The sequence below is a fragment of the Pelodiscus sinensis genome, chromosome 8 (genome assembly GCF_052426305.1).
Source record: "Pelodiscus sinensis isolate ZL-2025 chromosome 8, ASM5242630v1, whole genome shotgun sequence".
In the NCBI taxonomy this organism is placed as follows: domain Eukaryota; kingdom Metazoa; phylum Chordata; order Testudines; family Trionychidae; genus Pelodiscus; species Pelodiscus sinensis.
This window is the reverse complement of record NC_143059.1, coordinates 68078768-68105881: the sequence shown is the minus strand read 5'-3', so window position 1 is coordinate 68105881 and position 27114 is coordinate 68078768. Positions and strand designations below refer to the sequence as shown.

The following is a 27114-nucleotide window of genomic DNA, read 5'->3' as shown; positions in this document are numbered from 1 at the left end:
TGCGGAATGTGGGCCTAAAACCAGGGATTACTAATGATCCCTATTGATGGTTTCTTGCTGTTTTCTTTCAAGAAGAATATTTGGATGACTCCATGGAAAGTCAAATGAACTCAGCTAACCAAGATCTTTCCCATAATCAAGTTCAAGGATGTCTGATTTTTATCAACAATTATTAATAAGTTGTAAAAAAAATGATTTTGATCAGCAAGATGATTCTTGGGACATTTCAAATGAGCAAGTAACAGTTAACAGGGGAACTGGTTAACAGGGGAACTGGGCCATAATCCCACATTTCTTTAGACAGCACAAGATTGTTGAGACCAGTCAATAAAACACGTATGTATGGAAAAAGTGGCCACCTCAAGGGTGGCGAGAAGGAAGGGCTTGGCTCCGGTCCCCTTGGAAGGACAGGACTTCAGGTAGCAGAGGTGGAGCTAGGGGGTCAGCCCACCCCACCAGCCCTCAGTGTGGCCAGGACTATGCCATGCAAGGCTGCAGCAATGATTTAAAGGGCCCAGTAGCCGTGCTGGCAGCCCAGAACCCCAAGTGCTTTTCAATCCCTGGATTCTGGGGAAGCTGCCTTTTGTCCCCCAGCATTGCTGGCCCGGGGCATGAGTCCCCCCAGACTCAGGTCGTGGCTGGTAGGTTGCTGTGAGGGCCAAGGTAACAGTGCTTTGCAGGGATGTACAGAGGAATTAGTGTGTGTGTGGGAGGGTGTAAATGTGGACCACAAGGGTGTGAATGCACCCCTTCATGGCCCTGCAAGTAAGTGTGCTCCGGTCAGCTGGGGGAAGGCAGGAATGGCGCATTGTTGCCTCCCTCCCTCATGCTCTAGCTGGCTGGGGAAAGAATGAGGCTGATTCCTCCCCAACACTGGAGTGAGGCCTAGCCCTGCCCCCACCCTCACTCCTGGGGGACGGGGAGGGGGAAATCAGACCCAGACTTCCCCCAGACAGCTGGACAGAGCATGCTTACTTGGGGGACCATGAGGGATGCGTTTGCACCCTTCGCACCCCCTGCATACGGGTTTGGGGGGTGGGCGAACCCCAATCGCACAAACACCAGTGCGACCCAAAGAGGCGAATTGTGGAGCCGGGTTGTGCCTATGTAGCACTGCCGCTGGCTCTGACTGCCTGCAAGGGAAGAGGCAGCTGAATCACACGTATTTGTGTCATTGTTGGCTTCCCAGGCAGCTTGGCAGAGACCCGGGGCACTCGTTACACAGGTGGGAGTTGCTTGTTCGAATGCCATATGATCAACAGGCAAAGCCCCTCTCCTGGAATCATGGGGGGTTTAACTGGCTCCCACCTCTCACCTCTTTGGTGGAGGGAACCCAGGATCTCTGGCTGCCCGTCAGTCTTGGCCTGGGGCCTCGGAGAGAAAGCAGCCCACACAGTGGCCAGAAATGAGCTTCTACCAGGCTCGACTTTTAGTTCAGGCCAGTTTCTAAGGCAGCACTGAGCTAGCTCAGGCCTTGGGATGCAGGGTCGGACCATTGTCTTCATCTTGGAGCTGGGACAGCTGTGGGACTTGCCCAAGGCCACCAAGAAAGTCAGTGGCAGAGGGTTAGATCTCCTCCTCTAACTTGCCAGTCATGGTGAGGTCAACTAGATCCCAAGACTCTGATTCACCGTCTTGTTGCCCATATGGGACTATCTGCCCCAGCATAGGCAAAAGTTTTGATGTAAGAAAGGAATAGAGCCAGATCGTTACTTAGAAGAAATCAGCATCACTTTACTAACATCGATAGAGCTAGAGTGATTCATATTGCTTAAGCCCAGGGAACTCCCCCAAAGCCCGGGGCCCCGAGGGGTTGTCCCCATTTGCTGTACCCTAAAGATGGCTATGGTCCCCACTGTTAGTCCTTTTGAATCAAATGGAACTTGAGTATGAACAGAGAGAGCTGGAAAGCTACAAGCACGTAAGGTGACTAGCTACATCTCAGCGTGGGGGAAGTTTTAAAGCAGCAGGATTCTGAAGGACCAAAGACATGAGAAAAGGTTTCTCTCGGAATTTTACCTCACAAGAGCTGTAAATGTGGCATAAGTGAAGAAACTGGTTCCTCTTGGATATCTTTAGTCATTAAAATCATCGACCGCCACCTCTGGCATTTCAGGACGGGCTTCTCTTTGTCTCCAGGTACAGTGATTCACATTGAGCACTACACGTTCACTGCCACATAATCCAGGCTGTTTTGACGTGCCTGGTGTCATCCTCGGATGTGAAGAGCTAAGGCAGAGAACTCTTGTTTTTCATGCCTATTTTTGAGCTGGATTGAAAGGAATGGATCTCAGGCCATGCCTATGTACAACTGCAGTACCTATTTAACTGTTTCCATTAGGGTTGTGATTTTTACAGAAATAACTAAATGGGTACAAGCCTTAGAATACCTCCACTGCCTTACAGGTGCTTTCTAACTGCATCCACAATAGGAAGGTTTTATTGAGTCAGTTATCCCTATATACTTATAGCAATACAATGTGCATTCATAGAAAGGCCTGCAATTAAAAGGCTCTTTACACATGGATGCTTTCTAGTAACTCTCCCATCCCCTTTTGATAGCTCCACTATTTGTGTCAGTGGTGAGCAACTAAAAATAAGTTTGCAGGTGACAGGGATTTCAATAGCTAATGCAATTGCAAACAAAAAGAATTCTCTTTTATTCATTATAGATTTTTATTTTTTTATTCAAAGTAAAAAATCAAGGGGAAACTTCAACATTAAGGTAAAATTAATATTGACAAAATGTCAATTTCCCACGCAGGAGAAACATTTCATTGTTTCTTTTTTTCTGCCTCACGGGAACCCAATAGAGCTATAGCTGGCCAGGCTGATAGCCAGTTTTTTCGTACCGCTTCAGCCACCAGATGATTACAACTTGTACAGCTTGTGTGTCTAGCATTTTTGGAGAAAGAATAAGTGGTAGCTAGCACTGGTTGAAATTTTCCACACAATTTTTTTTTTCACCAAAAATGTCTGGATTTTTTAAAGAGGTTGTTTTGTTTAAATGTCCTATATTTTAGTGAATAAAACTGCATTTTTTTCTGTTTTGTTTTTTCCAGATAATATTTTCATCTATTGTGTCTTCTTTTTCCCCTTTAACTGTGGCAAAATGGGGGGAAAGGGAGGGAAGTGAGTTTGTTTAGTCAAAACTTTGATTTTTGTGTGTGTGTTTTTTGTTTTTTTTAGAATGAACATATAGACGCAACAAAGCACATCAGATTTGTTACATTCTGCTTCCCTTGCATATCAGTGTGTGTGTGTGCTCTAGGAACAAAAGGTTATTGTAAAGCTTCAGGAGGCAATTGAAAATAGAACCAAACAACAAATAAAGAAGAAAACCAGGTAAAAAATTTACTTTAAATAAATTTAGTAACTTAATTATTTTAAACTTTCAGGAATGCAATAGTTGAAATTACTCCTCACTTTTTTGAAAATATGGTTGCCTAGCAACAGAACTGGAGAGTCTGCTTCTAATTGCAACAACTGACTAAATATTTTAAACATGGGTTTCCTTATTTCCATATAACAGAGTTTTAAAATAAAGTTCATATAAAATAATGGAAAATGCCTTACGTTTCAAAATTAATACTACACATTTGGTAAATAATTTCATATGAATTTTTATCAATTTTATTACATTTTTGAATAACAAGGTAATTACTTGCTTATTTAAATGTTTAGAACTTTTGTTTGATCATATTTTTAAGTGCATTATTTTAATAACTATGCTTTTATCTTGTAGAGTTCTAAATAGAATTCTTGTGCCATTTGTTTTTAATTATAAACTTGTCCTGTAAATTCTATATTATATGGTGGGTGTATCGTGATATTTTTTGTTTTGTTATAACAGAAGTCAATTTTATTTTATGTCATATTAGTGTTTTCACAATATATTAATATTATTGTTGGGGTGTACCCATTAATTATTCTCTTTTATTAACCACATTTTTTTTATTCAAAGAAAAACTGTAAGAGGAATCTTCAATATTAAGGTAAAGGTAATAGGAACAGAATGTCAATTTCTTGTTTGGGTTTTCATAAACTTGTTTGCACTTTTAAATATAGCTATCAAATATCATAGCAAAAATTTAAAAAAATAACAAAGCTAACCAAACAATTGAAATACATTTCGACCTTTTCAACAGATTCCCACCTTTATCTCAACACAACCAATTATAATGAAAATTTAATAACCTTGAAATATTTGCATAGATCTGTATTTATGATTTGTTTTGGTTTAATTTCTATTTTATGCTATGCTACAGGGAAGTGGTGGGTGCTAAAGTTTGTGTTTCTAAAAAATGAAATTTGTATCACAAACAAATTACTTCTAAAAAGCTTGTTAAAAATTATGTTACTAAAACATAACCCCAGAGTGCTCAGCAGAGTAAAGTAATTCACCTTCTCATAGAAGATTGTGAGAATCTATTTTAGGAGTTAAGTATTACATTTAGTATAAAATATTAGTCATTTTCACGTGAGGTGCATTACTATCTAAATAACAATTGCAAATTATAGTTTGTGCTATAAAAGACCTATTACACTGCAACCACACTAAGTTAAAAAGTGTATTAAATGGGGGTTAGAGAAAACAAGAAGAAAGATAAACAATTTTTTTAGAAAACCTTCATTATGTAGCTAACTAGCTGTTTAAGGTAGCATCCCTATGACCAAAGGCACTTAAAGATACTATACTGAGAAAGACCCCAGAAGATATCATTATACAGTGAAGAAGCCCCCAAGCATCAAGAAAATAAAAGTGTTTATAAATAAAATATTAGTCAGCTACACCTCAGTCTTCCATAAACTCAGAGCCCAGCAAATCCATGGATATCAATGTTATATCCACATGTATCCACATCTGTGGATATGGATGTGGATATTCATTGCTCATTTTTGCAGATGTGAATGTGGATGCAGATACAACATTTTTTATCCGTGTAGGGCTCTACAGGCAATTAAGCTGTCAATCAGCTAGAAACCATGGGCTGGACCAGGTTAAACTGTCATTTAATTTGAATCCGGCTACTGTGTAAAAGCAACTCTATTATTGCTCTGTTGTTTGTTGTTTTACTACTATAGCGTTGTATTATTGCTGTACTTTTACAGTGTGCATAACTTTGCTTAACTGTTTCACCAAGACTCAGGAACAAATCAACAAAAGTATGGCAGCAAACAACATGAAAGCAAGAAAAAACAAATTGGTTAAAAAAAAATAAGTTACATAGGAATGATAATTTGGGTAAAACAATTCCCTGGTAGGGAGTCACATTTTTTAGGGCAGCGACAGCACATTCAACATGAGGGTCATGTTATCCAAACAAGTTGTGCTTAAAGCAGGGGGCTGGACTTGATGACCTTCTGAGATCTCTTCCAGCTCTATGGTTCTATGATTCTATGATTCTAAGTTTGTTTAGTGTCTGAATACCAATACTAAATCCTGGCACAGCAATATTTAATAAATTGGTTACTGTCCGTTCAGTAGGTTAACTGGAAGACAGCATCCATAAGAAACAACTGGATCCTTGTCAGCTACTGGTGTATCATGGAGCAATGCAACCAATGGAAGAGAGAAGCTAGCCATTCCTGTTCCCTTCCCAGAGGGTGATAACCAGTAAGAATTAACTGGACCAAGTGCATTCCCTGAAAACTGAGTCTGTGGGTTTATTGAACAGTTTGATCAGAGCCTGCTGCATGGCCTGTCTGGCCAGAGCCAACATAGCATGCAGAGAAAACACACACGCAGCCAACGAAGTCTAGTCTGCATTTGCAACTTTTAGCCACAGACACCAACAGTATCAGATTTTCCTCATTATATCTGCTAGGATATCACTATACAAAGAATCAGAAACCACCAACATGGAGATCTGAGTTAGTCCCTGTAACACAGCATGTATTTGGTGGTTTTGTGCAAACATGCATCTGTGTTTAGGACTTACTTGCCAAACCACAAAGGAAACCAAATGAGACAAGGAAGGGAGAGGAAAACACAATCTGGACAGCAGGAAATCTTACTTAGGAGCAGAGAAAACAGGAAGAGAGATTTCATGAATTCTCTCCAACAGCTTAACTAGTTTTAGATACAAGAGGAACCAAGCTGGGAAGAAACATACTAGGAAATCAGAGATGTGTTGAGGATATACTTTTTTTTTAACCACCTTTTATCCAAAAATGTGAGATTTTCAAAAACAACTAAGCCTTGGATCGCTGTATGCTCAATGTTATTAGAGCCACTTTACAGCTAGGTAAGCAATATTCTCCAGAAATCACAAAGGGTCCGTCTACACTGCACGCTTATTTTGAAATAGCACGTATACACTGCAGGGAAGCCTCAAAATTAGTCGGAAGCAGGCTCCCCTAATGTAGACGTGCTATCTCAATTTAGAGCCCCCACAGGCACTGGGGAGGAATAACTTAGAATGGCCCTGGTGAGGGGCTATTTCGAAATAGCAGAAGTGGAGCATCTACACACGCCTTATTTCAAAATAGCTATTTCGGAATAGGTGTTATTCCTCGTAGAATGAGGGTTACAGATTTTGGAATAAGCCATCCGTTATTTCGAAATTATTTCAAAACAACGGAATGGCTGTGTAAACACTCTCATTGTTATTTTGAAATAACGCTAGTTATCTCGAAATAACGGTGCAGTGCAGATGCACACTAAGTAATTCAGTGTCAGAGCCAACGATTGAATCCAAGAGCCCGGATTCCTAGTTCTTTGTTGTACTGTTAGGCCACTTTGTAAACTTCAAGATCTAGAATCTGAGTTACAACTGAACAGAAGGAGCTGTTGTGTGTGTTGATTTTGAGACTACGCTTGCTCTGGTGGAAGTTGAATCAGGGCTAGAGGTTCATATTCACCACCGGACTCTTAAAATCTTTTCTTAGGAGATTTTAGTCCTAAACTCTGACATGGTGGGAGCCTTCAGCCATTCCAAAGGAGGGAAATCAGAGCTGTGTGTGAGATTTCCACCGTCCTGGTCTGAACTGCAGCCATGTCTAAATGGAACCAATCATCTGTCCATCTTTCACGTTCAGATTCATGTTGGGAATCCAAACCGAAGAGGGAAGGCTGGCACCAGGAATCTTGTCTTCACCGCCTTTGGAATGTGAAGTGATTTGGATGTGAGGTTTTGGATCTGAACAGCGGTTGACGCATGGAAGCAATCTTTGTGTCACGTCATCCTTTTCTGTCCTATTGCTTTACATGCACGTTCAGACTGAGATGCATCGTTAAGTGGATTTAATCCGCTACTCGGCTCTAACTTACTTCGCAAGCTTCCTCTTGCACACAATTCAGACTAGAGTGTGCCCAACGGGGCCTATTAAATAGGTTGTACCTCCTCCAGCTGCACCATGAGAGTAACGTTGTGCCCTTGTTCTGCAGTCAGTTTCCCATCCGAGGTGATGATTCGCAGTCCGCGGGGGGCCTTTCCAGGACACCGCTGGGGTTTAGCTGTATACTGTTCTCTTACACCATCTGTGCAGTTGTTAGACACAACTTTTCGGTACCTGCAAAGAGAGATCTCTGTGTAAGGAGGAGACGCTTTCCACGTCTGCGGTACACAAGGAGCGTATAATGTTGCTTTCTCAAATCAATATTTTCCTTCATCAATCCCCTAAACCAGAGCTGGGCAATAAGGATTAGCCCCTGACAGGCCACCAGATGCTTTTTTACCTGCTTGACCACAGGTACGGCTGTTTTGCAGCTCTCAATGGCCGTGGTTCACTGTTTCTGGCTAATGGGATGTGGTGGCCTGGCCTACGTCACTTCCCATGGAGCCCATTGGCCAGGGAAGCAAACTACAGCCAATGGGAGTTGCGAGCGGCTGTACCTGTGGACACTTAGGTAAATAAAGCATCTGGCAGCCCACCAGGGATGAAGCCAGGCAAACTGCATCCCGCCCATGAGCCGCATATTGCCCTAAATAGTTATATAGTTTTCCCTTAAATAGTTACATCGTTTTTCTGGACACTATTCAACCACTGCTATCGTGCACGGCAGATCTTTCTGCTCAGTGGGGCAGGAGCCAGTTTGCAATAATCCAGTGTTGCACTTTTTTTCCACCTTTTACATAAAGATCCCAGGGTTTTTCAAACATATTAATGAAGCCTTGAATCTCTGCGGTGAAGTATGTTCAGAATAATTAGATCCATTGATAAGCTATATACTAATCTGCTGAGTGCAGCACAATTGTACTTATCTAATACACTGGAAACCCCTTGAGAAAACTTGGTCCTTGTGCTTGTGAGAAATCGTTGCTAACCCCAACTTGCTTCCATTTCATTTTTTGCTTTTCAGTGGACTTTTGCTCTTGCCGCCACATTCCAGGCAGAGGGCATTGCTGCGGTCAGACAGATTGTATTTTTTGTGCATTATCGATGAGGAGTCCTGTGGCACCTTATAGACTAACTGAAGTGTAGGAGCATCAGCTTTCGTGGGCAAAGACCCACTTTGTCAGATGCATGTGACGAAGTGGATCTTTGCCCACGAAAGCTTATGCTCCTACACTTCAGTTAGTCTATAAGGTGCCACAGGACTCCTCATCGCTTTTGCAGATTCAGACTAACACGGCTACCCCTCTGATACTTTGTGCATTATGTTTATTGGTGCCGGAGGAAATGGGCCAGATCCTTGGACCCATTTCTACAGCTTGTGAGACTGTTTATAGTTATAAGTCCTTTGCAAATGTTTATGCACCTTGTACTTAACAAATGGAATTAGAATTTGACACCTACACATCCCAATAATTTCAATGGGAATGTAGAGGGGCCCGATTCTTATTCCCTTTCTCCAGCATCCATGCCATTCTCAGGTTCAGTCCGTTGGATTTTCTTCATGACTTAGGGCATTCTCCAAAGTCCTCCCAAGTCACCAGTGGTCTTTGTACAGACTTCAAATGATAAGCCCATAGATCACATTTGTCCTGTTCTCTTACAATGTCCTTGTAGCATCAATTTTCTGGATCAGGTTTAAATACTAAAACCAAACACAAATTAGAGAATCCTGGGTCTGATTCAATGCCCGTTGAAGAAGTCAATGAAAAAAAACTCCCATTGACTTAATCACTTTCAAACTAGATCCTGTCTTTGAGGAAAAATCAGCTCGAAACAATGCTGGGATGACAGCCTAAAGATGCCATGAGGCAGAGGGCTGCAGGGTGTGATTTGCAAAATCATCTTCTGTAAATCCACTTACCCAGTGCTGTTGAGATAACTCTGTCCAAAGCTACAGTCTTTCGACAAGGACGACGGGTTATACCAAAATGCTGGCAGACACCGGCCATTGCTGTGACGCTCGTATCCATAATCGCTATTTTATCGTAAAAAGAAAAAAAATTGACAAGGAAATCAGACATTAGCTCATCCTCACCCACAGGGATGGAATTGCCCTGGGTCCCTTTGCTGCATTTCCAGCTATCAAATGATATAATACAGACAGCCTCAGGGCCTGATTCTGCTTTTGCTTTCGACCTCGGTGGAGTTAACCTAGGTGTAGGTCATTGTAAGCAAGAGCAGAACAAGCCCTTTTGTTTCTAGCCCTGATGCTTTATGAAATCAGAGCTTGTAAATTGTCAGGCCTAGATTGGTTACTAGGTCTAGCACTGCTCCTGAGGTTCAGACAGATCCAGGAGCAAAGGTAGCAAATCCCAGAATTCACAGCAATTGAAACCTGCTGCTGAGTCCGGGATGCTTTAGAAACTGAACAGCTTAATTCAAACGGACAGTATTTGGACATAATATCACATGCAGCCCAAAGCAAATGTTACAGCCCTGGGTGTGTCTAGACTACACCACTCTGTTGACAGGAAGATGTAGATTAGGCACATTGAAATGGCTAATGAAGCCAGGATTTAAATATCCCGCGCTGCATTAGCATAAACATGGCCGCCACTTTTTTTTCGAAACAGAGTTTTTTCGAAAAAAACGGTAGTCTAGATGCGCATCTGTCGAAAATAAAGTCTTTTTCGACAGATCCTGTAAACCTCATTTTTTGAGGAATACAGGATCTGTCGAAAAAGGGTTTATTTTCAAGAGATTGGAGTCTAGAATGCTGGGGGTTTTTTTAGAAAAAACTCCATTTTGAAAAAAAGCAGCAGCCTTGTTTATGCTAATGAAGCATGGGATATTTAAATTCTGGCTTTATTAACAATTTCAATGTGCTTTATTTGCATCCCTCTGTCGCCAGAGGGATGCAGTCTAGACGTACCCTCTGAGAAATCTTTCTAGAGGGACAAACTCCTGTGCAGGATTTAGTACGGAATAGAAAAAGCTAGGTTCTCCCCCCCCCTTTTCATTTCTGCATTAGTTTGGAAAAGGAGAAGTTATCAACATCTTTCTCTCTCTTTTTCTCTCTCTGTTGAGCTGCTGGTTCTGTACACTGTCTGGTTTAGGTGCCATGTTCATCCAACTGCATCTTGGCCTCACAATGGGGAATACTAATGACACAATGATCCCGGTTGCCTTTGTGTGTGGGGGAGAGGGAGGAATCTCATGTTCTAAAATGCCACTCTCCTTAATACAGTGGTTCTCAAACTTTTTGTCCCGCAGCCCATCTCGCTCAACACAGACCTTTCCGCAGACCACCAACCAACCACTCATGATGACAAAATGGGTATAGGAGGGGGTGTGAGTGTGGAGTCTGGCTGGGAGGTTGGGTGCAAGAGTGAGCTGAGGGTGCAGAGTCTGAGTGACAGGGGTCTGTGTGAGGTGTATGGGGGGTACAGGGTCTGGGCATGAGGAGGATGAGGGCACTTACTTGGCTCCATGCCCCTCAACCCCCCTGCTGCTCCCATTGGCCATGATTCTAGCCAATGGGAGCAGTGGGAAAGCCTCCAGGAGAGAATTTTCTGGCACTGCCATTCCTCCAGCCGGAGGCAGGGGAGCAGCAGTGCTCAGAGCTGCTTCTTTACCTCACAAGCCTGTGGGGCTCGAGTTTCACCCCCCACAGTGGGATGCTGGCATGGGAGTAGAGTGCCAGCACTGGCTCCTGGCTGTGGGGCAGGAGGGATCGAAGTCCAAGCCTGTGGCCCACCTGCAAGATGGTTGCAGACCACACTTTGAGAACCAGTGCTATAATAGACAACCACCACCTCATGGAGGAGAAACTGCTCAGAGGAGGCTTGAAGGGCAGTTAACACCGTGAAGGAAAGGAGCCAGGACAGAAGACACAGAATATGGAAGGAGCCAAGCTGCCTGGATTCTATATAAAGAGAGCCCAGGAGATCTTGCTGTAACTGGACCAGCGATGCTGCTCCAGTAAAACAATAGCACTGTTTTTAATTCCAAAGAAGAGATGGCTGGATAAGAGTAAAAATCGTGATGCCCTGTCCTTGCTTTCCAAAGTTTGAGTTTAATTAACATTTTGAAACATCGCAAAGGAAAATGTAATGAACAGTTTACAACATGTTCGTTGGAATTCCAGTAAGATTTGCCGTCAAAATTGGAAAGCCTGAAATATGTCAACCAGCTCTGTTCCTGACGTTATCTCTTCCCCTTTTCCCACCTACGACTGAGAGTAAAGGAATTAAATTGGTGCTGGGGAAATGTAGGCTGAACATCAAAAACAGCATTCGAGTGAGGTCGATTGGACTATGGAATAGTGTTCTGGAGGATGACTCGGAAGCCCTATTGCTTGGTATATTTAAAACTGGATTTACAAAGGGATTGAGGATATACTGTAGGAAAGAGTCCTGCAATTTCAAAGCAATGGACTGGATGAATTAAAAGATCTTCTTCAGCCATAGTTTTTATTATTCAATTTTAATAATCCTAGTTCTTAACACACCAGTGACCGGCCATTGCTTGAAAGTTCAAGACAGGCTTTGCAGTCTGCTGTGTAGACCTATGATCATTCTTATTGGAAGTAGGACACCAGGGCTGTGGAAACAGCCTAGAAAGAGAAGTAAAACCGTTTTCATTTGCCTAGAGAGAACAAATATTTATGTACAAACAAGACCTCGGTCATTTTTAATTCAATTGTCACCATGTTGAAAAGCCATATTCCTGAGTTATCATGAGTCAATATAATTAAAAAGCTGTAACAGTGTACATAAAGCATCCCCATAGTCAGTTTTGTTTTTCACCTAATGGCGAATCTGTCCACAGGGGCTAGGCATCCGAAGTCTAATTTAATCCAACAATATTGGTCTGTAATTTCTTATTACTCTCACACACACATGCTACAGTTGATTACAGCTGAAATCATTTGGGTATTGTATTCAGGCATCTGGACTGACCAAACCTGAATTAACTAGCTTTGACTGTGTTTGGATCATATGCCTCAAAGTCATGGACATTATACGATCTGGAGCAGACATAGTTTTCCGAAGGTAGAAGTTTGACTGTGACCTTTTTAACGTTGCAAGTCTGCGCTGGCATGATATGGATATACAGAAATATCATACTAGTAAATTACATAAACTGCTCTTCCATATCTCTCTAGGGATACACCAGCACCTCTTTCACCTCTGCAGACCTGGAAACTAATGAATGTCTTGGCTACTGTCAGGTGACCACAGAGCACTAAGGATGACAACAAATTGCTGCCTATGGTTTAACACACCAGGCTTTGTTGCAATTGATAAGCGGTAGCATGAATCACCATAGCATGATCGAGTACTGAGATCTGAATGCATCCAAGACGGGCTGGTTGCATTGCCTGACATCTGAGGTTCAGACTAGCTAGATTTTGTGCCAGACTCAGAACAGCATAAGAGAGAAAACAGAAGTGCCCATCAATGACAGTGCAGGCGATATAAAAAAGGATGATATTGTAAAGCTTAGAGATCTGATTCTGCTCTCAATTACATTGTTTTTACAGTGCTCAAATCCACAGCCTTAACTCAAATCTCACCTAATTGGCAGTGTCAGTAGAAGTAGCATTGTAGATCCCTGCAATTATATTTTATCAGTTTATGTCCAAAGACAGTCAGATGCTAGGGACACCATTCTTGCCCATCCTGGCTAATAGTCATCGATGGACGTGTCCTCCATGAAAATATCTAGTCCTTTTTTTGAACCTTTTTAAAGTCCTGGCCTTCAAAACATCCCCTGACAAGGAGTTCCACAGATTTATTGTGTGTTATCTTAGAAAAATTTCATAGTTTACATTATCTTGTCTCAGCATAGAAGGGTGAACTAGATAATCTCTCAACAGCTGTTCCAGCCCTGCTTCAGTGATTTTCTCTCCCTCTTGCTTTAGATATCTATACAACACATACAAAGGGGAAGTTTTACATTATGGTTAAACTACTAAAGTTGAGATCGTCTTGATTCGATTTGGCACACTTGAAGAGGTTCAGTGGATGATGCATGTTTAAGGGCATTGGAAGGAAAAGTTGGTGGCAGAAGAACATGAAGAAGAAAAAGAAAATCTTGGCTCACTGTTATGATATCCTGGGCAGCTCCAAAGAACTATATATCTACAAAGATTAAAGGAGGCTCAGATAGAATGGTATACCATAGTTGCAAACCTCCAGTAATGGAGATGCCACGTAGGAAGAAACTATTATCAAATCCATCACTGCAAAGGATGGAAATGTCAAACTCGGGTCTCTCTCTTCCAGCAGTAACTCTGTCCATGGATCACTCTGCTCACCTCATCCATAATCAGAAGACTTTTTAATGCCAGACTTTAGGACCTCCTCAATTATAGCCAGCTCACCTGAACAATATAGGGCAGTGCTATCAGAAACTGAAAATGCCACCAGCTTTTTGACCTTTAAACCTTAAATCCATTAAGTGACACAGAGGCCAGGTACCTGTGGATACAGCCATCTTTAATTCCATATGTCCCTCTGGCTCACCTAGCTAAACTCCCCTGTGGAAAAATCCCATAGAATTGAATAGAAATTGTTAACCTCTCAATAGAATTTTTAAAATGGCTTTTAGAATGGGGACCAAATTCTATGTTAAGGGTTCTATACTACCACCCCTCAGGGTATGTCTAGACTACCTCCCTCTGTCGCCAGAGGGATATAAATTAGAGATACCGAAATTGCTAATGAAGTGGGGATTTAAATATCCCACGCTTCATTAGAATAAAAATGGCCGCCGCTTTTTGCCGATGGGGCACGAGGCATAAGGGATCGGTTGGAAAAGGCTTTTGTTGTCGACCAATCCCGTCTAGACTGCCGCTTTTTGTCTGCAAATTGCTGTGTCAGCAAAAAGCGGTGGCCATTTTTATTCTAATGAAGTGCGGAATATTTAAATCCCCACTTCATTAGCAATTTCGGTATGTCTAATTAACATCCCTCTGGTGACAGAGGGATGTAGTCTAGACATATCCTCACTGTAGCATCCATGAGGCAGATCTTTAAAGGTTTTTAGGCACCTTTTGAATATCCCACTAAGTGCCTATCTTCATAATGCCTTTCAAACTCTGGCTCCGAGTGTTTAACTAATATATCTGCTAATAAATCATTACTTAAGGATTTAAAAATGCTACAGAAAAGAAGACATTTTCTAGCTATTTATACAGGTGTTCAGAGTAATTTCTATACATACACTTTTTAATATCTATAGCACTTAGTTTCATAGCTACCAATAAAGCAGGACTTTTTGGTTCATCTAAATGTGATGCACCTAGCCTCAGACTCTATCACTGCAGCCACAGCCTTCTTAAAGGCCCCAGGCAAACTCCAGAAATACCAGAAATACACATGCTCTAAAAGTAATCCCAGACACCTTAAACCCCTCAGTGTCAATGAGAATCAGGCCCAATGGAAATAGTGATGGAATAAGGCACTACTGAAGTGGAGGAAGGGGAACAGAAACTGGTCCCAAGTTAGTTGACCAAATTACTGACCTAAGCAAGGATTGCTTTGGTGACAACAGGTATTGCTATGGGAGAGGTGCTGCTATATGGAGTAAAATGTCAGGAAACGTGGTAACTTAGTGCTTTAATAATGTGCGAGTAGCCGCGTAATCCATTTACCCTAATGAATAAGTGCAATCTGGTTTCTAGGCAGTTGCTAGGGAAAGATTTGCCTTGGGAATGGAAGCCGAGCGCAGGCCTTACTGCGTTTCTGATGCACTATTGCCCTCTGGCTGTGAGCCACAGACCATGCAAGTACCCGCAGCATTGTTTTTGTTCCCTGATTGTTTTCTTCCTTAGCTAATTACAGGTGACGTTCCCCGTTAGGAGAGCTCACAACAGCCCAAAAGTTACTCCCAAGGTGGGCCAGCCTTGTTGAGTGGAAAACAACAAACCTACCCTCAACCAGTCGTCCTCTGTTCTGGTTTCGATACCAACTGTAAATGGCCCCCAAATTCTCTAAGCTTCGTCGGAGAGAAGCTTTACAAAATCTTTATTCATTTTATGAGTGCATATTCCTCCAACTCAAACCATGCTTTGATCATTTCCTCATTTCTTTCTTGGCTTCCCTGGCTGCTCTGGGAAATCAAGGCAAAATGAAATGGCTTTTTATATTAAAAATTAGATTATTTTGGTTATTGCTCTTGAGCTGGGATTTTCCCCAGGACCACATGGTGAGCTGCGCGGACACCAAAAGGGATCAAAATCTAATTCCAGAAAGGGAATGAATCAAAAAAGGAAAGAGAAAGAGGATGATGGGATGTAGCCAGTTCTCCAGCTACTCTGGATTGGGACCATTACAGCCAAGGTTTAAGTCAGACAGCCTTTGGGTTTACAAGCTATATTTTATTATGGACACCAGGAGTCCATTCTGCTGAAAATCCCTTTCAAAAGGCTCCGGTGTTTTCTCCTTTTTGTTGTTTATTTCCTTAAAATGAAATCAGTGGGTTTTATTTGTTGTCTTTCCTTTAAACTGACAATCTGGAGTGCCAGGCACAACACTGCATTGCAGAACAAGGAGTAATGTGAGGAAATGTGCTCAAGGAAAAATCATATTTCTTCAACATTTACTTAAATTTTAAAAAAACAACACTGGAGGAAACATCCTGAGAAGAGAAAGAGACATCTGCTAGATTTGGTGTAGTCACTGCATTGGAAGTTCCAGGTTTGTTTTCAGAGCTAATAAGCACCCACAAATCCCATTGAAATCTTACAGGCCAGGACCCTGTAGCCATATAAAAGTAGCGTTAATCCTGATGAAAAGCAGGAGTATGGATTTTGAATTCTGGGGCCCATTATTTCAAAATAACGGGCTTGGTGGGGTGGAAGCTCCACTTATAAATTTGACCTTGAAGGAGGTTATTTCGAATAGGGCTGTAAGCGACTAATCGACTAGTCGACTATCCGAAAAGCAAAAGTTGATCGGATTGTCATCACGCTAGTCAACTAGTCATTTCCCCCTCTTTCTGCCGCCATCAGTAAGAGGCAGAAAGGGGAAGGAATGAAAGGGGTGTTGAGGGGAGCTGGCTAAAAATCGGTTCAGCCAGATCCAGCTCCGTGGGAGGGGACAGGAGTGCAGAGGTGGTGTTCCACCTTTGAAATGTACAAAAGTCCCCATTGGGGCTCTTGTACATTTCAAAGGCAGAATGCCGCACGGCTAATCGAATAGTCAATGGACATTCCATCGACTATTCGATTAGTTGATTAATCTCATTTTAACATCCCTAATTTCAAAATAATGTCCTCGTATAGACCAGGGCTTAGTGTTTACACCCGGTGCCTTCCACCTCTCTGTTACATTACATCACACTGCCCTGCCTTTCAGCATCCTGACACAAATCTCCCTGGGGAAGAATGCTTTTTGGGAATGAGATCATTAAAGCAGCATGTCCGGGTTTGAATGACCACTTACACAGTTAATTTATGGCACCAGTGGTTTTTATGCACGTTTGGCTTAGCTTTTACTGGCTGTCTGTTTTATACCAAAAAAAATCAATAAAAATACCATTATAAGAGTGAGGACAAAAACAAGTAAAACTCATTATATCCTTGGAGCAACACAGACAAAGCTGCAAATTGGGAACCTCTAAGGGCTCATCTTGCAGCTCCCGGGTCGAATTCACAACCCATTACAGATCCTAGTGGAGGGTCTCTGGCAATGCAAAGGGCTCCCAGAGGTGCAGCATAACAGAACCACAATGCCTCTCTGCTGGGAAGTTGCCAGCTAGCCCATTCAGCCCCTGCAGTGTGCAGTTCTGCTAAGACAGGGACATGAGCTAGACCCAGTACAGACGGAGACTCAGTACTGGGTCACAGGATGTTAGGCAGTAGGTCACCTTGTAACCAGGTGACCAGTAGGGGCTTCCTGCCTCTCCTGGCACCATGGACCATGTGCTGTCCTAGAAGCAGGAGTGGCTCATGAGCCTAGGCCCTAGGCAGATGAGGCGGTCGCCTAGGGCGCCGCCGGCCTAGGGTGCCCAATGATGATGTCATGGGGCGCCCGGGCGCCCGATGATTACGTCACTGCCATTGACGGTCATGCAGGTGGGGGCACCGATCGCGCCTTCCGCCTGGGGCGCCAGCTGCGGTAGCTGGCCTCGGGCCGCTCCTGCCTAGAAGCATCCAGGAGCAGGTCCACGTCCGAGGTAGGAGGGCCATGGGGCTCTGTATGTTGCCCCCGCCCCAAGCACCAACTCCACACTCCCATTGGCTGGGAACCCGCCAGGGGAAGCTGAGGAGTGGTACCTGTGGGTGACAGCAGTGCACACAGCCACTTGCACACCTCCACCTAGGAGCCAGAACTGTGGCTGGCCACTTCCAGGGTGCAGTGCAGTCCACGGTGCCCGGTCAGGCAGGAAACCTGCCTTAGCCCCTGAGCTGTGGCACTGATCGGGAGCCACCGAGAGGTAACCCCGCATCCCAATCGGCTGCTCCAGCCCCGAGTTCCTCAAACCTAAAGCCCCCTCCTGCACTTCAACCCCCTCATCCCTGGAACTGGCATGCTAGTCAATAGAAATATTTATGTAGGGTCACGGGCATAACAATTTCAGTGGGTCGCAAGACAAAAAGTGTGAAAACCACTGAGCTGGACTTTGGGTGGATGTGTCAGTTCAGCCTGTTGGAGCCTTTGCAAATGGCGATCTTGACCATTTCTTAGGGGAGACTAACACTGCCTCTTCTAGCAGATCTCCTCGTGTCGCTCCTTTCCTGAGCTGTTGCTCTCTCCCTGCCCCAGCAGAGGGTGATCTAGCTACACACCTAACCCTTTGTATGCAGATCAAGGGAGTATCGGGCTGGCAAAGGCAGACGCACATCTCTCAGGAGGATCCCATCGGCATTGCTCACCAATCAAAGTCTGCCTCCGTGCAGACACATGGTTCTGAGGCCATGGCCCTAGCGTATTTTCCCTGCATGCACTTCTTCTCCGATTTGCGTTTCCTGTAGATCCTTTTGGCTCCCATAATGCACGCTTCTCCCTGAAAACAAAAACAAACCAGTCTCTCCTTACAGCACTATTCTTGTTTTCAGCACCCCGATTTGGCAAAGTTTTAGCCAAATTGCATTGTAGGATGGCTCTATGGGCCACATTTGCTGTTGATTAAGTGAAGCCAAAGGGGCTGCATAACGTATACCACCAGACAGGCTGTCCCTAGATTAACAGATGTATCCAGATATGCACCCAAATTTCCCCAAAGTCCAGGGCTATTCAAATCCAGGGGTTTGATTTGAGATTTGATTTATACATCAGGTACCATAACTCAGAGCACTGACAGATCTCTCTAATCTCTGAGATACTGAAGCGACAGAGCTAGTCCATTTCTTTAGTCTTTTTTTATTCTGACCCAGCTTGCCTGAACACTGTCATTTGTTTGTACACATAAATCTACTCCATAAATTGTAAGCACTGGCTTAGTATGTTGTCTGTTTTGCACTGAACTCAAACACTTGTAGAAAGGACTCAAGCACCCTAAAAAACATTTTGTCTCTAGGGAAATCAGAGAGGAGCAGGCTCACAATTGCACTCTCAATAGGAACCAAATCTCGAGGAAAAAATATGGGGCAGCCTTCCGTGACCAGTTTCTCACGCTCAGAAGCAGATGTTATAGAAGATGGACGGTGCTTTCCTTGGCTTTTTAGCTTATGCAAGCACAGGAAGCCAAAAATAAAATGCATTCACCTGGCTTGTTATATTTTACTCCTCTTTGAGTTGCTGAAGGAAAAGGGAACTTGTCACGGCTTTGCCCGCCTCAGGACAACAAGGACAGAAGCGTGTAAAAATAGTGCTGCTCCAGTCATTTCAAAGGAGATGTACATCTGCTGACAATCTGACCCATGGCTAGGACTTCGGCATTGTGTTTGTGTTTCATGAGAACTGTTAATCTAAGTCCAGCCTCGTTAATCTTATATTACTTCTTAAACCCTTTCCCAACAAGTCATAAACAGATATGCCGTATGCTCAGATGACATACACAAGTTTAGCTGTATTGACTTCAATAAACCACTAGACCATTTAGGCCAGAGTTGATTCTAACCTTACAGAATATAAAATGCCATGCAGAAAGTATCATGCACTAGGAAACAAAGTCTAGGGTCCAGATACCCAAGGGTATTTAGGTGCCTAACTTCCATTGACTTTATTAGCCTTTAAGGCTATGGCTAGAATGCAAGCCTCTTTCGAAAGAAGCTTTTTCGAAAGATACTTCCAAAAAAGCCTCTTTCAAAAAAAAGCGTCTAGACTACAACCAGTACTTTCAAAAAAGCTAGCCGCTTTTTCGAAAGAGAGTACCCAAGCAGTCTGGATGCTCTCTTTCAAAAAAGCACAGTTTGCATTACATAGCGCCTTTTTTTGAAAGAGCACTTTAAAAAAAAGACATTCTTCCTCATAAAATGAGGTTTTCCGTGGTCGAAAAAACTGCTGCGTTCTTTCGATTTACTTTTGAAAGAATGTGGCAACAGTCTAAGTGCAGGGGAGGTTTAAATGTCTACATGTGTTTGAGTATCTGGGCTTCCATGACATCTGAGCCATGCTTGCAGGTGTCCAAGTAAAGCTTGGAAAGCCTGCATCTTTCTGAGCCCTGGCTTGTATCAATTAGAGACGGAAGTCGCTGGTAGATTGCAGCTCGAACCAGTATAAACTGAAATAAAACAATGCAAGCCAGTCATAATTTCATCGTAGAGACTCTGAGCCACCAAGTTAGCAGGAACAGAAATTGGTCTTCACTGGTGTTCATCAAGACCTCAGCTCATACCCAGCGTCCACGCTTCTTACCTGGCTATGGAGCTGCCATGGCCGGTAGTCCTCTTCTGCACATCTCCTGTCAAAAATGGACCTGTAGTCCACCTTCACCAGCTGCCATTCCGAGCGATGGCTGAAGTGTCCAAAAACTCTACAGATCACAACAAAGAAGAGTTTATACATTCAGAGGCATCACCAGGTGCAGCCTCAGAGCTACCAGCTACCCTGGGTCAAATGTTCAGAAGTACCAGTGGGTCCATCTAACTGGGAGGAGTGACTTCCCAGTTCGGGGAGACATATATGAGCTAGCTCAGGTGGAGCTAGCACTGAAAAATAGCACTGTTCCCAGTAGCAGGGCAGTGGTTCTGTCTAGCTGCCGTAGTACAGGCTGAACCTCTCTAGTCCAGCACCCTCCAGACCAGACTGGTGCCAAACCAGAGAATTTGCTGAATCATGGAAGATCAATATTGTCTAGCTGCATTACCAGCACTTCCCCTGCTTACTCTTAGAAGACATTTAGGGGTAAATAACAGCACAGAACACTGAGAGCCAGGACTGATGGTTGTAAACAAACTTCATGGGACTGCAGGAAACTTGGCCACACCCATGATACATGGACATCCGGCTCACTAAAATCGTACTGGACCAGGGATGTTGCCAGACCTGAGTGCCGGACTAGAAAGGTTCAACCTGTACAATCCCTTCTGGTACATATTTGGCAGCTGGCCAAAAACTGCTGTTTTTAGGCACTAACTGAAGCAGAGCTAGTGCATAGACACATCTACCCAAACTGGGAATTACACCTTCCAGCTGCTCTGTGCAAATCCCATAAGTGAATTAGGATCTGGCATCCCACTTCAATGAGATTTTGGGTCACATTTTTAAAAGCCCTTAGGTGACAAAGAACCCTAGGTCAAAATGAAAGTCTGTGTGACTTCAGCTTCTAAAGATCTAAGTCTCTTTTGCAAATGTAACTTCTAAACTATTAAGTTTATTTTAGCACAAGGCTACTGACTGACCCTGACCAGGGTCTTTGGGGGGCAACATACAAAAATGAAGAACGATACTCTAACTGCCAACTCGAGATGGGACCAGTCTAGCCTGCAGGCATCTTTTTATGGAGTGCAGATGCATGACGTGTGGGAGAGGCATCCTATTGGAATGAACATGCCCATAGGATTTCGGTCCTAGAGCTGATCCACAAGAAGGGAAATCTGTTTTTCAATTCTGGTTTGGCCATGGCTGAAATCTCATCAGGCTGTTGGTCTGGAAAAGGTTTGACCTCTGAGGCTGACGTTGTCCAAAAACAACACCTCACGGAATTTTAGTATCACTGAATCCGAACTCAAACACTATTCTGCCACAAATCTGAGAGGTGGGCACCGGATGAATCAAAATCCAGAACCAGATCTGGATCTGAACGGCATCTTTTCAGTGCCCCTATATTCTCACCAGCTAATTTCCAAACCACAAAGTCCATCCATTCCAACTTCACTCATTTTCACAAGCAGAAACTGAATTTGTCTCATGTTGTTTTCCAGTTTGATCCCACATAAGACGCCAGGGTGAGTACAAATTTCTGTGCTACGCAGAACTCAGAGTCCTGTATTGCAACTAAATCACATTTCCCAGGCAAGAATGTGTTGTTCATGCGTACCGTTTTGCAGCCTCCCAGTTAAAAATACAAAGGCACAGCTTTAAAAAGACACCTTATTTTTCTTTCCAACCTTGCCCTGCGATGGGCAGCTCTACTTAAAGTCTCATACAGCTTGAAGAGTCAAACAGTTACATCGATGAGCCATTTCACCCTGTTTCTGAAACTTGTGAGACCCTCCAAGTCATGTTACATGCAAACTTTGCTGATTTTTGGCATCACAAGCTTGATTACATATTCTCACCCCCTGCCACCCCTCTAGCCTAGATACCCAAGACCCAGTCTCCACTCACAGCCTGGCCAGAGGTGCGATTACACAAGGGTCTGGACCAAGTGAGTGTCTCTCATGCAGTTCTGATCAGAACTGAACTTGACATTGGCTGTTTTCCTTTTACATGCTCACTTACGTCATGATCAGAGTCTCCTCGCCAGGCTCACCCAAGACGCCGTCAACGAAGAGCGGGATGGACGTGAAGCTGTATTTGCTCCAGGATCGCCCTTCATCGAAACTTAACCTAGTGGGGCAAGCAGAAGTGTCATCAGCTCTCGGAGAGAAATGCAGGAGATAGAGCTGTTTGACATAGACAAAGGTAGGTGCTGTCTTGCCAGCTATGCAGGCCAAGATTAAAAAAAAAAAAAAAAAAGACAGGATTCCCTGAGTCTCTGTGAAGGTACTTGATGTGCATCACATTCTGAACACCTACCCTCTGAAAACCAGGCCCATTTAAGTGTCACGGGGAGCGTCATAATGATGAGGTTTCCAAGACTCGTAGTCACTGCTGATCATCTTGATTTAAACGCCCCACACCAGGATTTCTTCTGGTTTGGCTCAAAGGTCCCCATCCCGCTCCCGCTGAACCCTTTTCGCCTGCCAGAGCAAACAACCAGCTCTCTGCTCTTGGTCTCTGCAGTCTAAGCAGGGCCGGATTATGAAAGGGGCTTTCAGGGCTGCAGTTGTGGCTCTGCTTGGCGGACGGGGAAGCGGCTCTGCCCCCCACCCCCCCGGTGGAGCTGTGTGTGTCAGTGTTAGCAGCGCTCGCCCGCAGGCTCCACCCCCACCATTCCCATTGGCTGGGAATTGCAGTCAATGGGAGCTGCAGGAAGTGGTGCTTGCAAGTGCAGGGGCAGTGCAGAACCTCCCTGCGATTCTCGGCCAATGGGTGTAGCAGGGGTGTAGCCTGCTGGCGAGCTGCTAACAGTGACACACACCGCTGAGCACCATGATAGCTACAGAACAATAGCAACACAAATCAAGGCTCAGTCTGGGAAGCCCAACAGTTGTGCCTATGAGTGACAGTGCTGCTTTGATTGCTGGAAAGCCTTGGCGCTATCTAAGAAAGATCTGGCATTACTGATGCCTTCCACCTAGTAGATAATTTCATCCCGTTTTGCAAATAAAGCATATTTAGGATTCTTTGTGAGACTGATCCTACCCCAAACTCCAGCTTAATGTGCAGGCTCCAGGGGCCAAACCTTCCCCTGTGGTAGCTCAATGCAGATTTTAATGGTACAGTACTCATTTACGATTGCCGAAGATCTCTCGCCAGAACTCTGACTTGCACTTGTTCAGTGTGAAATCACCGGCACTTCTTTAGCCCAATCAGAGTGAATGCATGCAAATTTCTTAATTGACATACAGGCATTTAGCTAAAAAAAATTAGTCACAGCTTAACTGCCAGCAGCACATAACTTGTCATGAAGGACTTGATGACAAATGGGATCAGCATAGTCATGCATTACCATAGATGTCGGATAGGCAAAGATGTGTGTTTCATGGCCACCAGGACTCCACCCTGATCCAGGAATAGAACACTGTGCTCTTCTTCAAAGATCTGCAAAACAGACATGCACCCAGATGGGTTTTCCTTAGCCTTGCTAAAAGGCCACACTCTTTCTCAGGGAGAGGCTGTGGATGGGGTCTATGGCTTCGGGGGAAGGCACGTTACTACCCAGACAGGTCTGATTTTTTATATTGATATCTTACTGCCCCCTTGTCAAATGTATTTCATCCTCTTAGATCAGGGCTACTCAACACTCAGCCCACTCGTGGGAGCCAAAACAAAAAAGTAGTCAATAGAATGGTCTTCTGTTGCTATGTGTTTTAGTAGTTACATTCCTGGACTGTCACTGCTCATTAAAAGTGCTGACATATGGGTGGAAATTGGGTAAATATTGCATTTTATTAATATCAGCAGAACTGACTGAAATGGGGCCTGTGTGTTGTGTGGTCTTGCCTTAATCTTTGTATTCATGCCCGGCAGTGTGAAAGAAGCTATTTGCATATATTTGCATATATATTTGCATGTATATGCAACCACATTTCAGTTGCAGCCCTCGGTATGTGCTGTGAGTATCATTGTGGCCCCTGGGGATTCCAAAGTTGAGTAGCCTTGTCTTAGATCATCATTCTCCCCCCAAGCCTCCAGACACGCCCATAGAGTGGGGAGCATTGTTGGAGGTGAAGGAAGCTTCACTTTGCAGGTGTCTTACAAAGACCATACGGGAATGTTTTGAGAGAAAAAAAAAGAGAGGTGGGCAAGCAACGCAAAAATAATTTCCCTCAGTAAACGTTTACATATCAAAACAGGTTTCCATCAGTAGGGTCCCTTTTACATTCTCCTGCAAACACTGATGAAACTGAGTTTTGCTAATTTCCCTCAGGTCGCACATTTTAAGATCACCGCTCGGCCGACTTAGGGTTTTAGGCATTTAATCTCACGTCCACTGAATTTGATGCAAACCTTCTATCCACTTGAAAGGCAGAAGACCAGGTTCTAAATGTACACACCTGATCTTAAGAGTTGCGCTTATCCAATCGGAAAGAAGATATGCTGCTCTGTGGCCAATCACAACAGGGCTCGGCTTTCAGATTTCAAATAGTGAGCCACGAATGAAAAGAACGTGTGTGACCTGCTACTGAATAGTGACTAGAAAATGCACAGTGGAGACTCCTGATTTGTTTGCAGCCATTTCCCCAACAAAAAGGTGAGAAGATCCATTAAACAAATTGCTCACTAGGAATTATTCACTCAGCTCCAGCAACGACAAAGTCACATTCCAAGGAGAGAGGTAAGTCAGCCCAAGGATGCGCCCTTGCTTGGGACTTGAGAGGTTCATTTTCCTAGTCTGCCCTAGAGTCCCTGTGTGACCTTGGACAAGCGACACTCTTTCTGTGACTCGGTTCCCCATCTGTAGAATGGAAATCATTACATTGCCCTACCACCGAGGTGGATTTGGAGGAGGAATACACTAACAATATGCATGCTCAGGTACTACAGAGATGAAAGCCAGATAAGTATCACTGAGAAATAGTTGTGTGTGTGTCCGTGGAAATGCTTCCCCTTTCCTCCTGTTACCCACCTTTGGAACTGCTCTCCATTGCTCTCCTCTGATTGACTCATCCCTCTTAAAAAAAAAAATCGGGACAAGATCCAGACTCCAAAGATGCTGATCCTGAGTTATCCACAGGGGGGCGCTATGTACAAACATGAACAGCCCTGATCTCCACGTCTCCACGTCTCCCAACCCATGCTAGCATCCAAGCACAGGAATTTCTACACTGGGTCAGAGTAGCAGTCCCTTGAGTTTAGTACCATCAGTGGCCCTGGAGTTCCCTGTAAGCTGAGTGCTTGGGCAGCCGCCCAGAATAGATTTAGGGGCCACCCAACTGATTAGCAGAATGCCCACAGCTGGCAGCATGTGTCTCTATTGGTGGTGCACATCTACACATGCTTCTGTGCGTGTAAGAATGTTTATTCTGCACATGGATAGAAAATATTAGAGGGAATATTTCGGGCCAGCACCAAACACTACAGAGTCAGAACCCAAACAACATCACTCCCCACCCCAGACTCATCTCCCATGCAAGGGGAGCAGCTGCCAGTCCTGCTCTGATTATTTGCATTGTTAAAAACCCTTCACTATACACAGAAGTTCAATGTATGTGAATTACGGCAGTTAGTTTAATGCCTGCTAATTATTACAATATATTTAATGATGTGCAGCAGCCATGGATTAGATTAACTGGACTTCTACCTGATTGCTAAAGCTCATTAGTTATGTGCTCTCAAAGTAAGGGATATTTAATTAACAAGCAGAGCAGTGAGGAGGGAACGGGGCAAACACATCTGTTGCAGTAATCACGGCATCTAACTCTTGTGGCATACGGCTTCCTTTTCGGCGCGTGAGATTTATAATTTGAGAAGAACAGGAGATATTGCTCATTCTCCATCTATCTTCTTTCAGGTTAAGTCCTTGGCTGGATGTGCTCCATCAAGAGGAAAATATGCTCATGATTCTGCTGTACTGTCCTTGTAAGAGCGGACCTTGTATTTTGGAGACTATGAGCGTATTTGCGACTAAGGAGCGGGTGGGGATCCTTGAGAACTGTTTGAAGGGTGTAATCAACCGAAATGTTGAGGTTCATCCATGAAGTATAATCAAGAGCAATATGAAATGAATAAGAAATGACATTTGACCTCTCTCATAGTAAAATCAAAAAGGAGACAGGCAATGAAAACGAAAGACAGCAAATTTAAAGGGGGGAAAAGGAAATACTTTGTATTACTAAACACATGTTAACCTGGAGAGCTCAGTGCCAGAAGATATTACTGGAGATAAGAACTGAGTCAAATTGGAAAACCGAGTAGACATTTATATGGAGACTGAGACTTTACAAGTCATACAAAACGGAATACAAAATGAGGAGCCCAAACATTCATGCTTAGGAACACAAGAATGAAAAAAATCAGCCATTGGATCAAGTCCTGTAGTTCAGTATCCTGTCTCAGGGCCAGCACCAGACTTCATAGAAGAAACCCTACAGTACGCAGATATGCAATGATGTGTCCATAGGAAATGTTTCCTCCCAATCAAATGTATTAGAGGTAGGCTACTAATCTAAGGCCCAGAAGGCTCACTCAAGTCAGTGGAAAGGCTCCCATTGATTCCAATGCGCTTTGGATCAGGCCCACAAGCATGAGGGTTTAGATCCCCTTCCCGGAACAAGCCAACCACTGATTGACAGGAGCTTGGTAGAAATGTGCCCCTTCAGATGGATCCATGGACATGTGCCCATTTTCAAGGTTTGCTCCTTGCGCAGAAGTAGCTGGTCCGACAAGGCAGGATTCTGCACTTGCCGGACAACTGGCCCGATCCAATGTGGCAGTTTCTGTGTCCTGAATAAATTTAGTGAACTAAGTAAGGGCTATCGTGGGCAGAACATCAGCGGAAACTGTCTAACTGTGAGATCAGTACAAAGGTGGAATAACCTTTCAGAAAGTCTCAGAGGGGCAGCCATGTTAGTCTGTAACGAGTAGCCCTGTAGCACCTGAGGGACTAACAACCTCCCTTCCCCGCCCCCCAAAAAACAAAACAAACAGTGTCATGAGCTTTTGTGAGCAA

The 27114-nt window shown here is 43.8% G+C and overlaps 1 protein-coding gene across 2 annotated transcripts in view; it reads right to left on the bottom strand.

The window, feature by feature from the left end:
- The window catches only part of SORCS1 (sortilin related VPS10 domain containing receptor 1), a 477697-nt gene that overhangs the window by 47464 nt on the left and 403119 nt on the right, over nucleotides 1-27114 (bottom strand). For both annotated transcript variants that reach the window (XM_075935517.2, XM_075935516.2), the window contains exons 13-18: nucleotides 23452-23543; nucleotides 22119-22226; nucleotides 20091-20208; nucleotides 18167-18297; nucleotides 9203-9316; nucleotides 7344-7515 (exon numbers count right to left, since the gene is read on the bottom strand). In XM_075935517.2, coding sequence (XP_075791632.2) covers nucleotides 7344-7515; nucleotides 9203-9316; nucleotides 18167-18297; nucleotides 20091-20208; nucleotides 22119-22226; nucleotides 23452-23543 — 735 coding nt within the window. The remainder of the gene's footprint in view (nucleotides 1-7343; nucleotides 7516-9202; nucleotides 9317-18166; nucleotides 18298-20090; nucleotides 20209-22118; nucleotides 22227-23451; nucleotides 23544-27114) is intronic.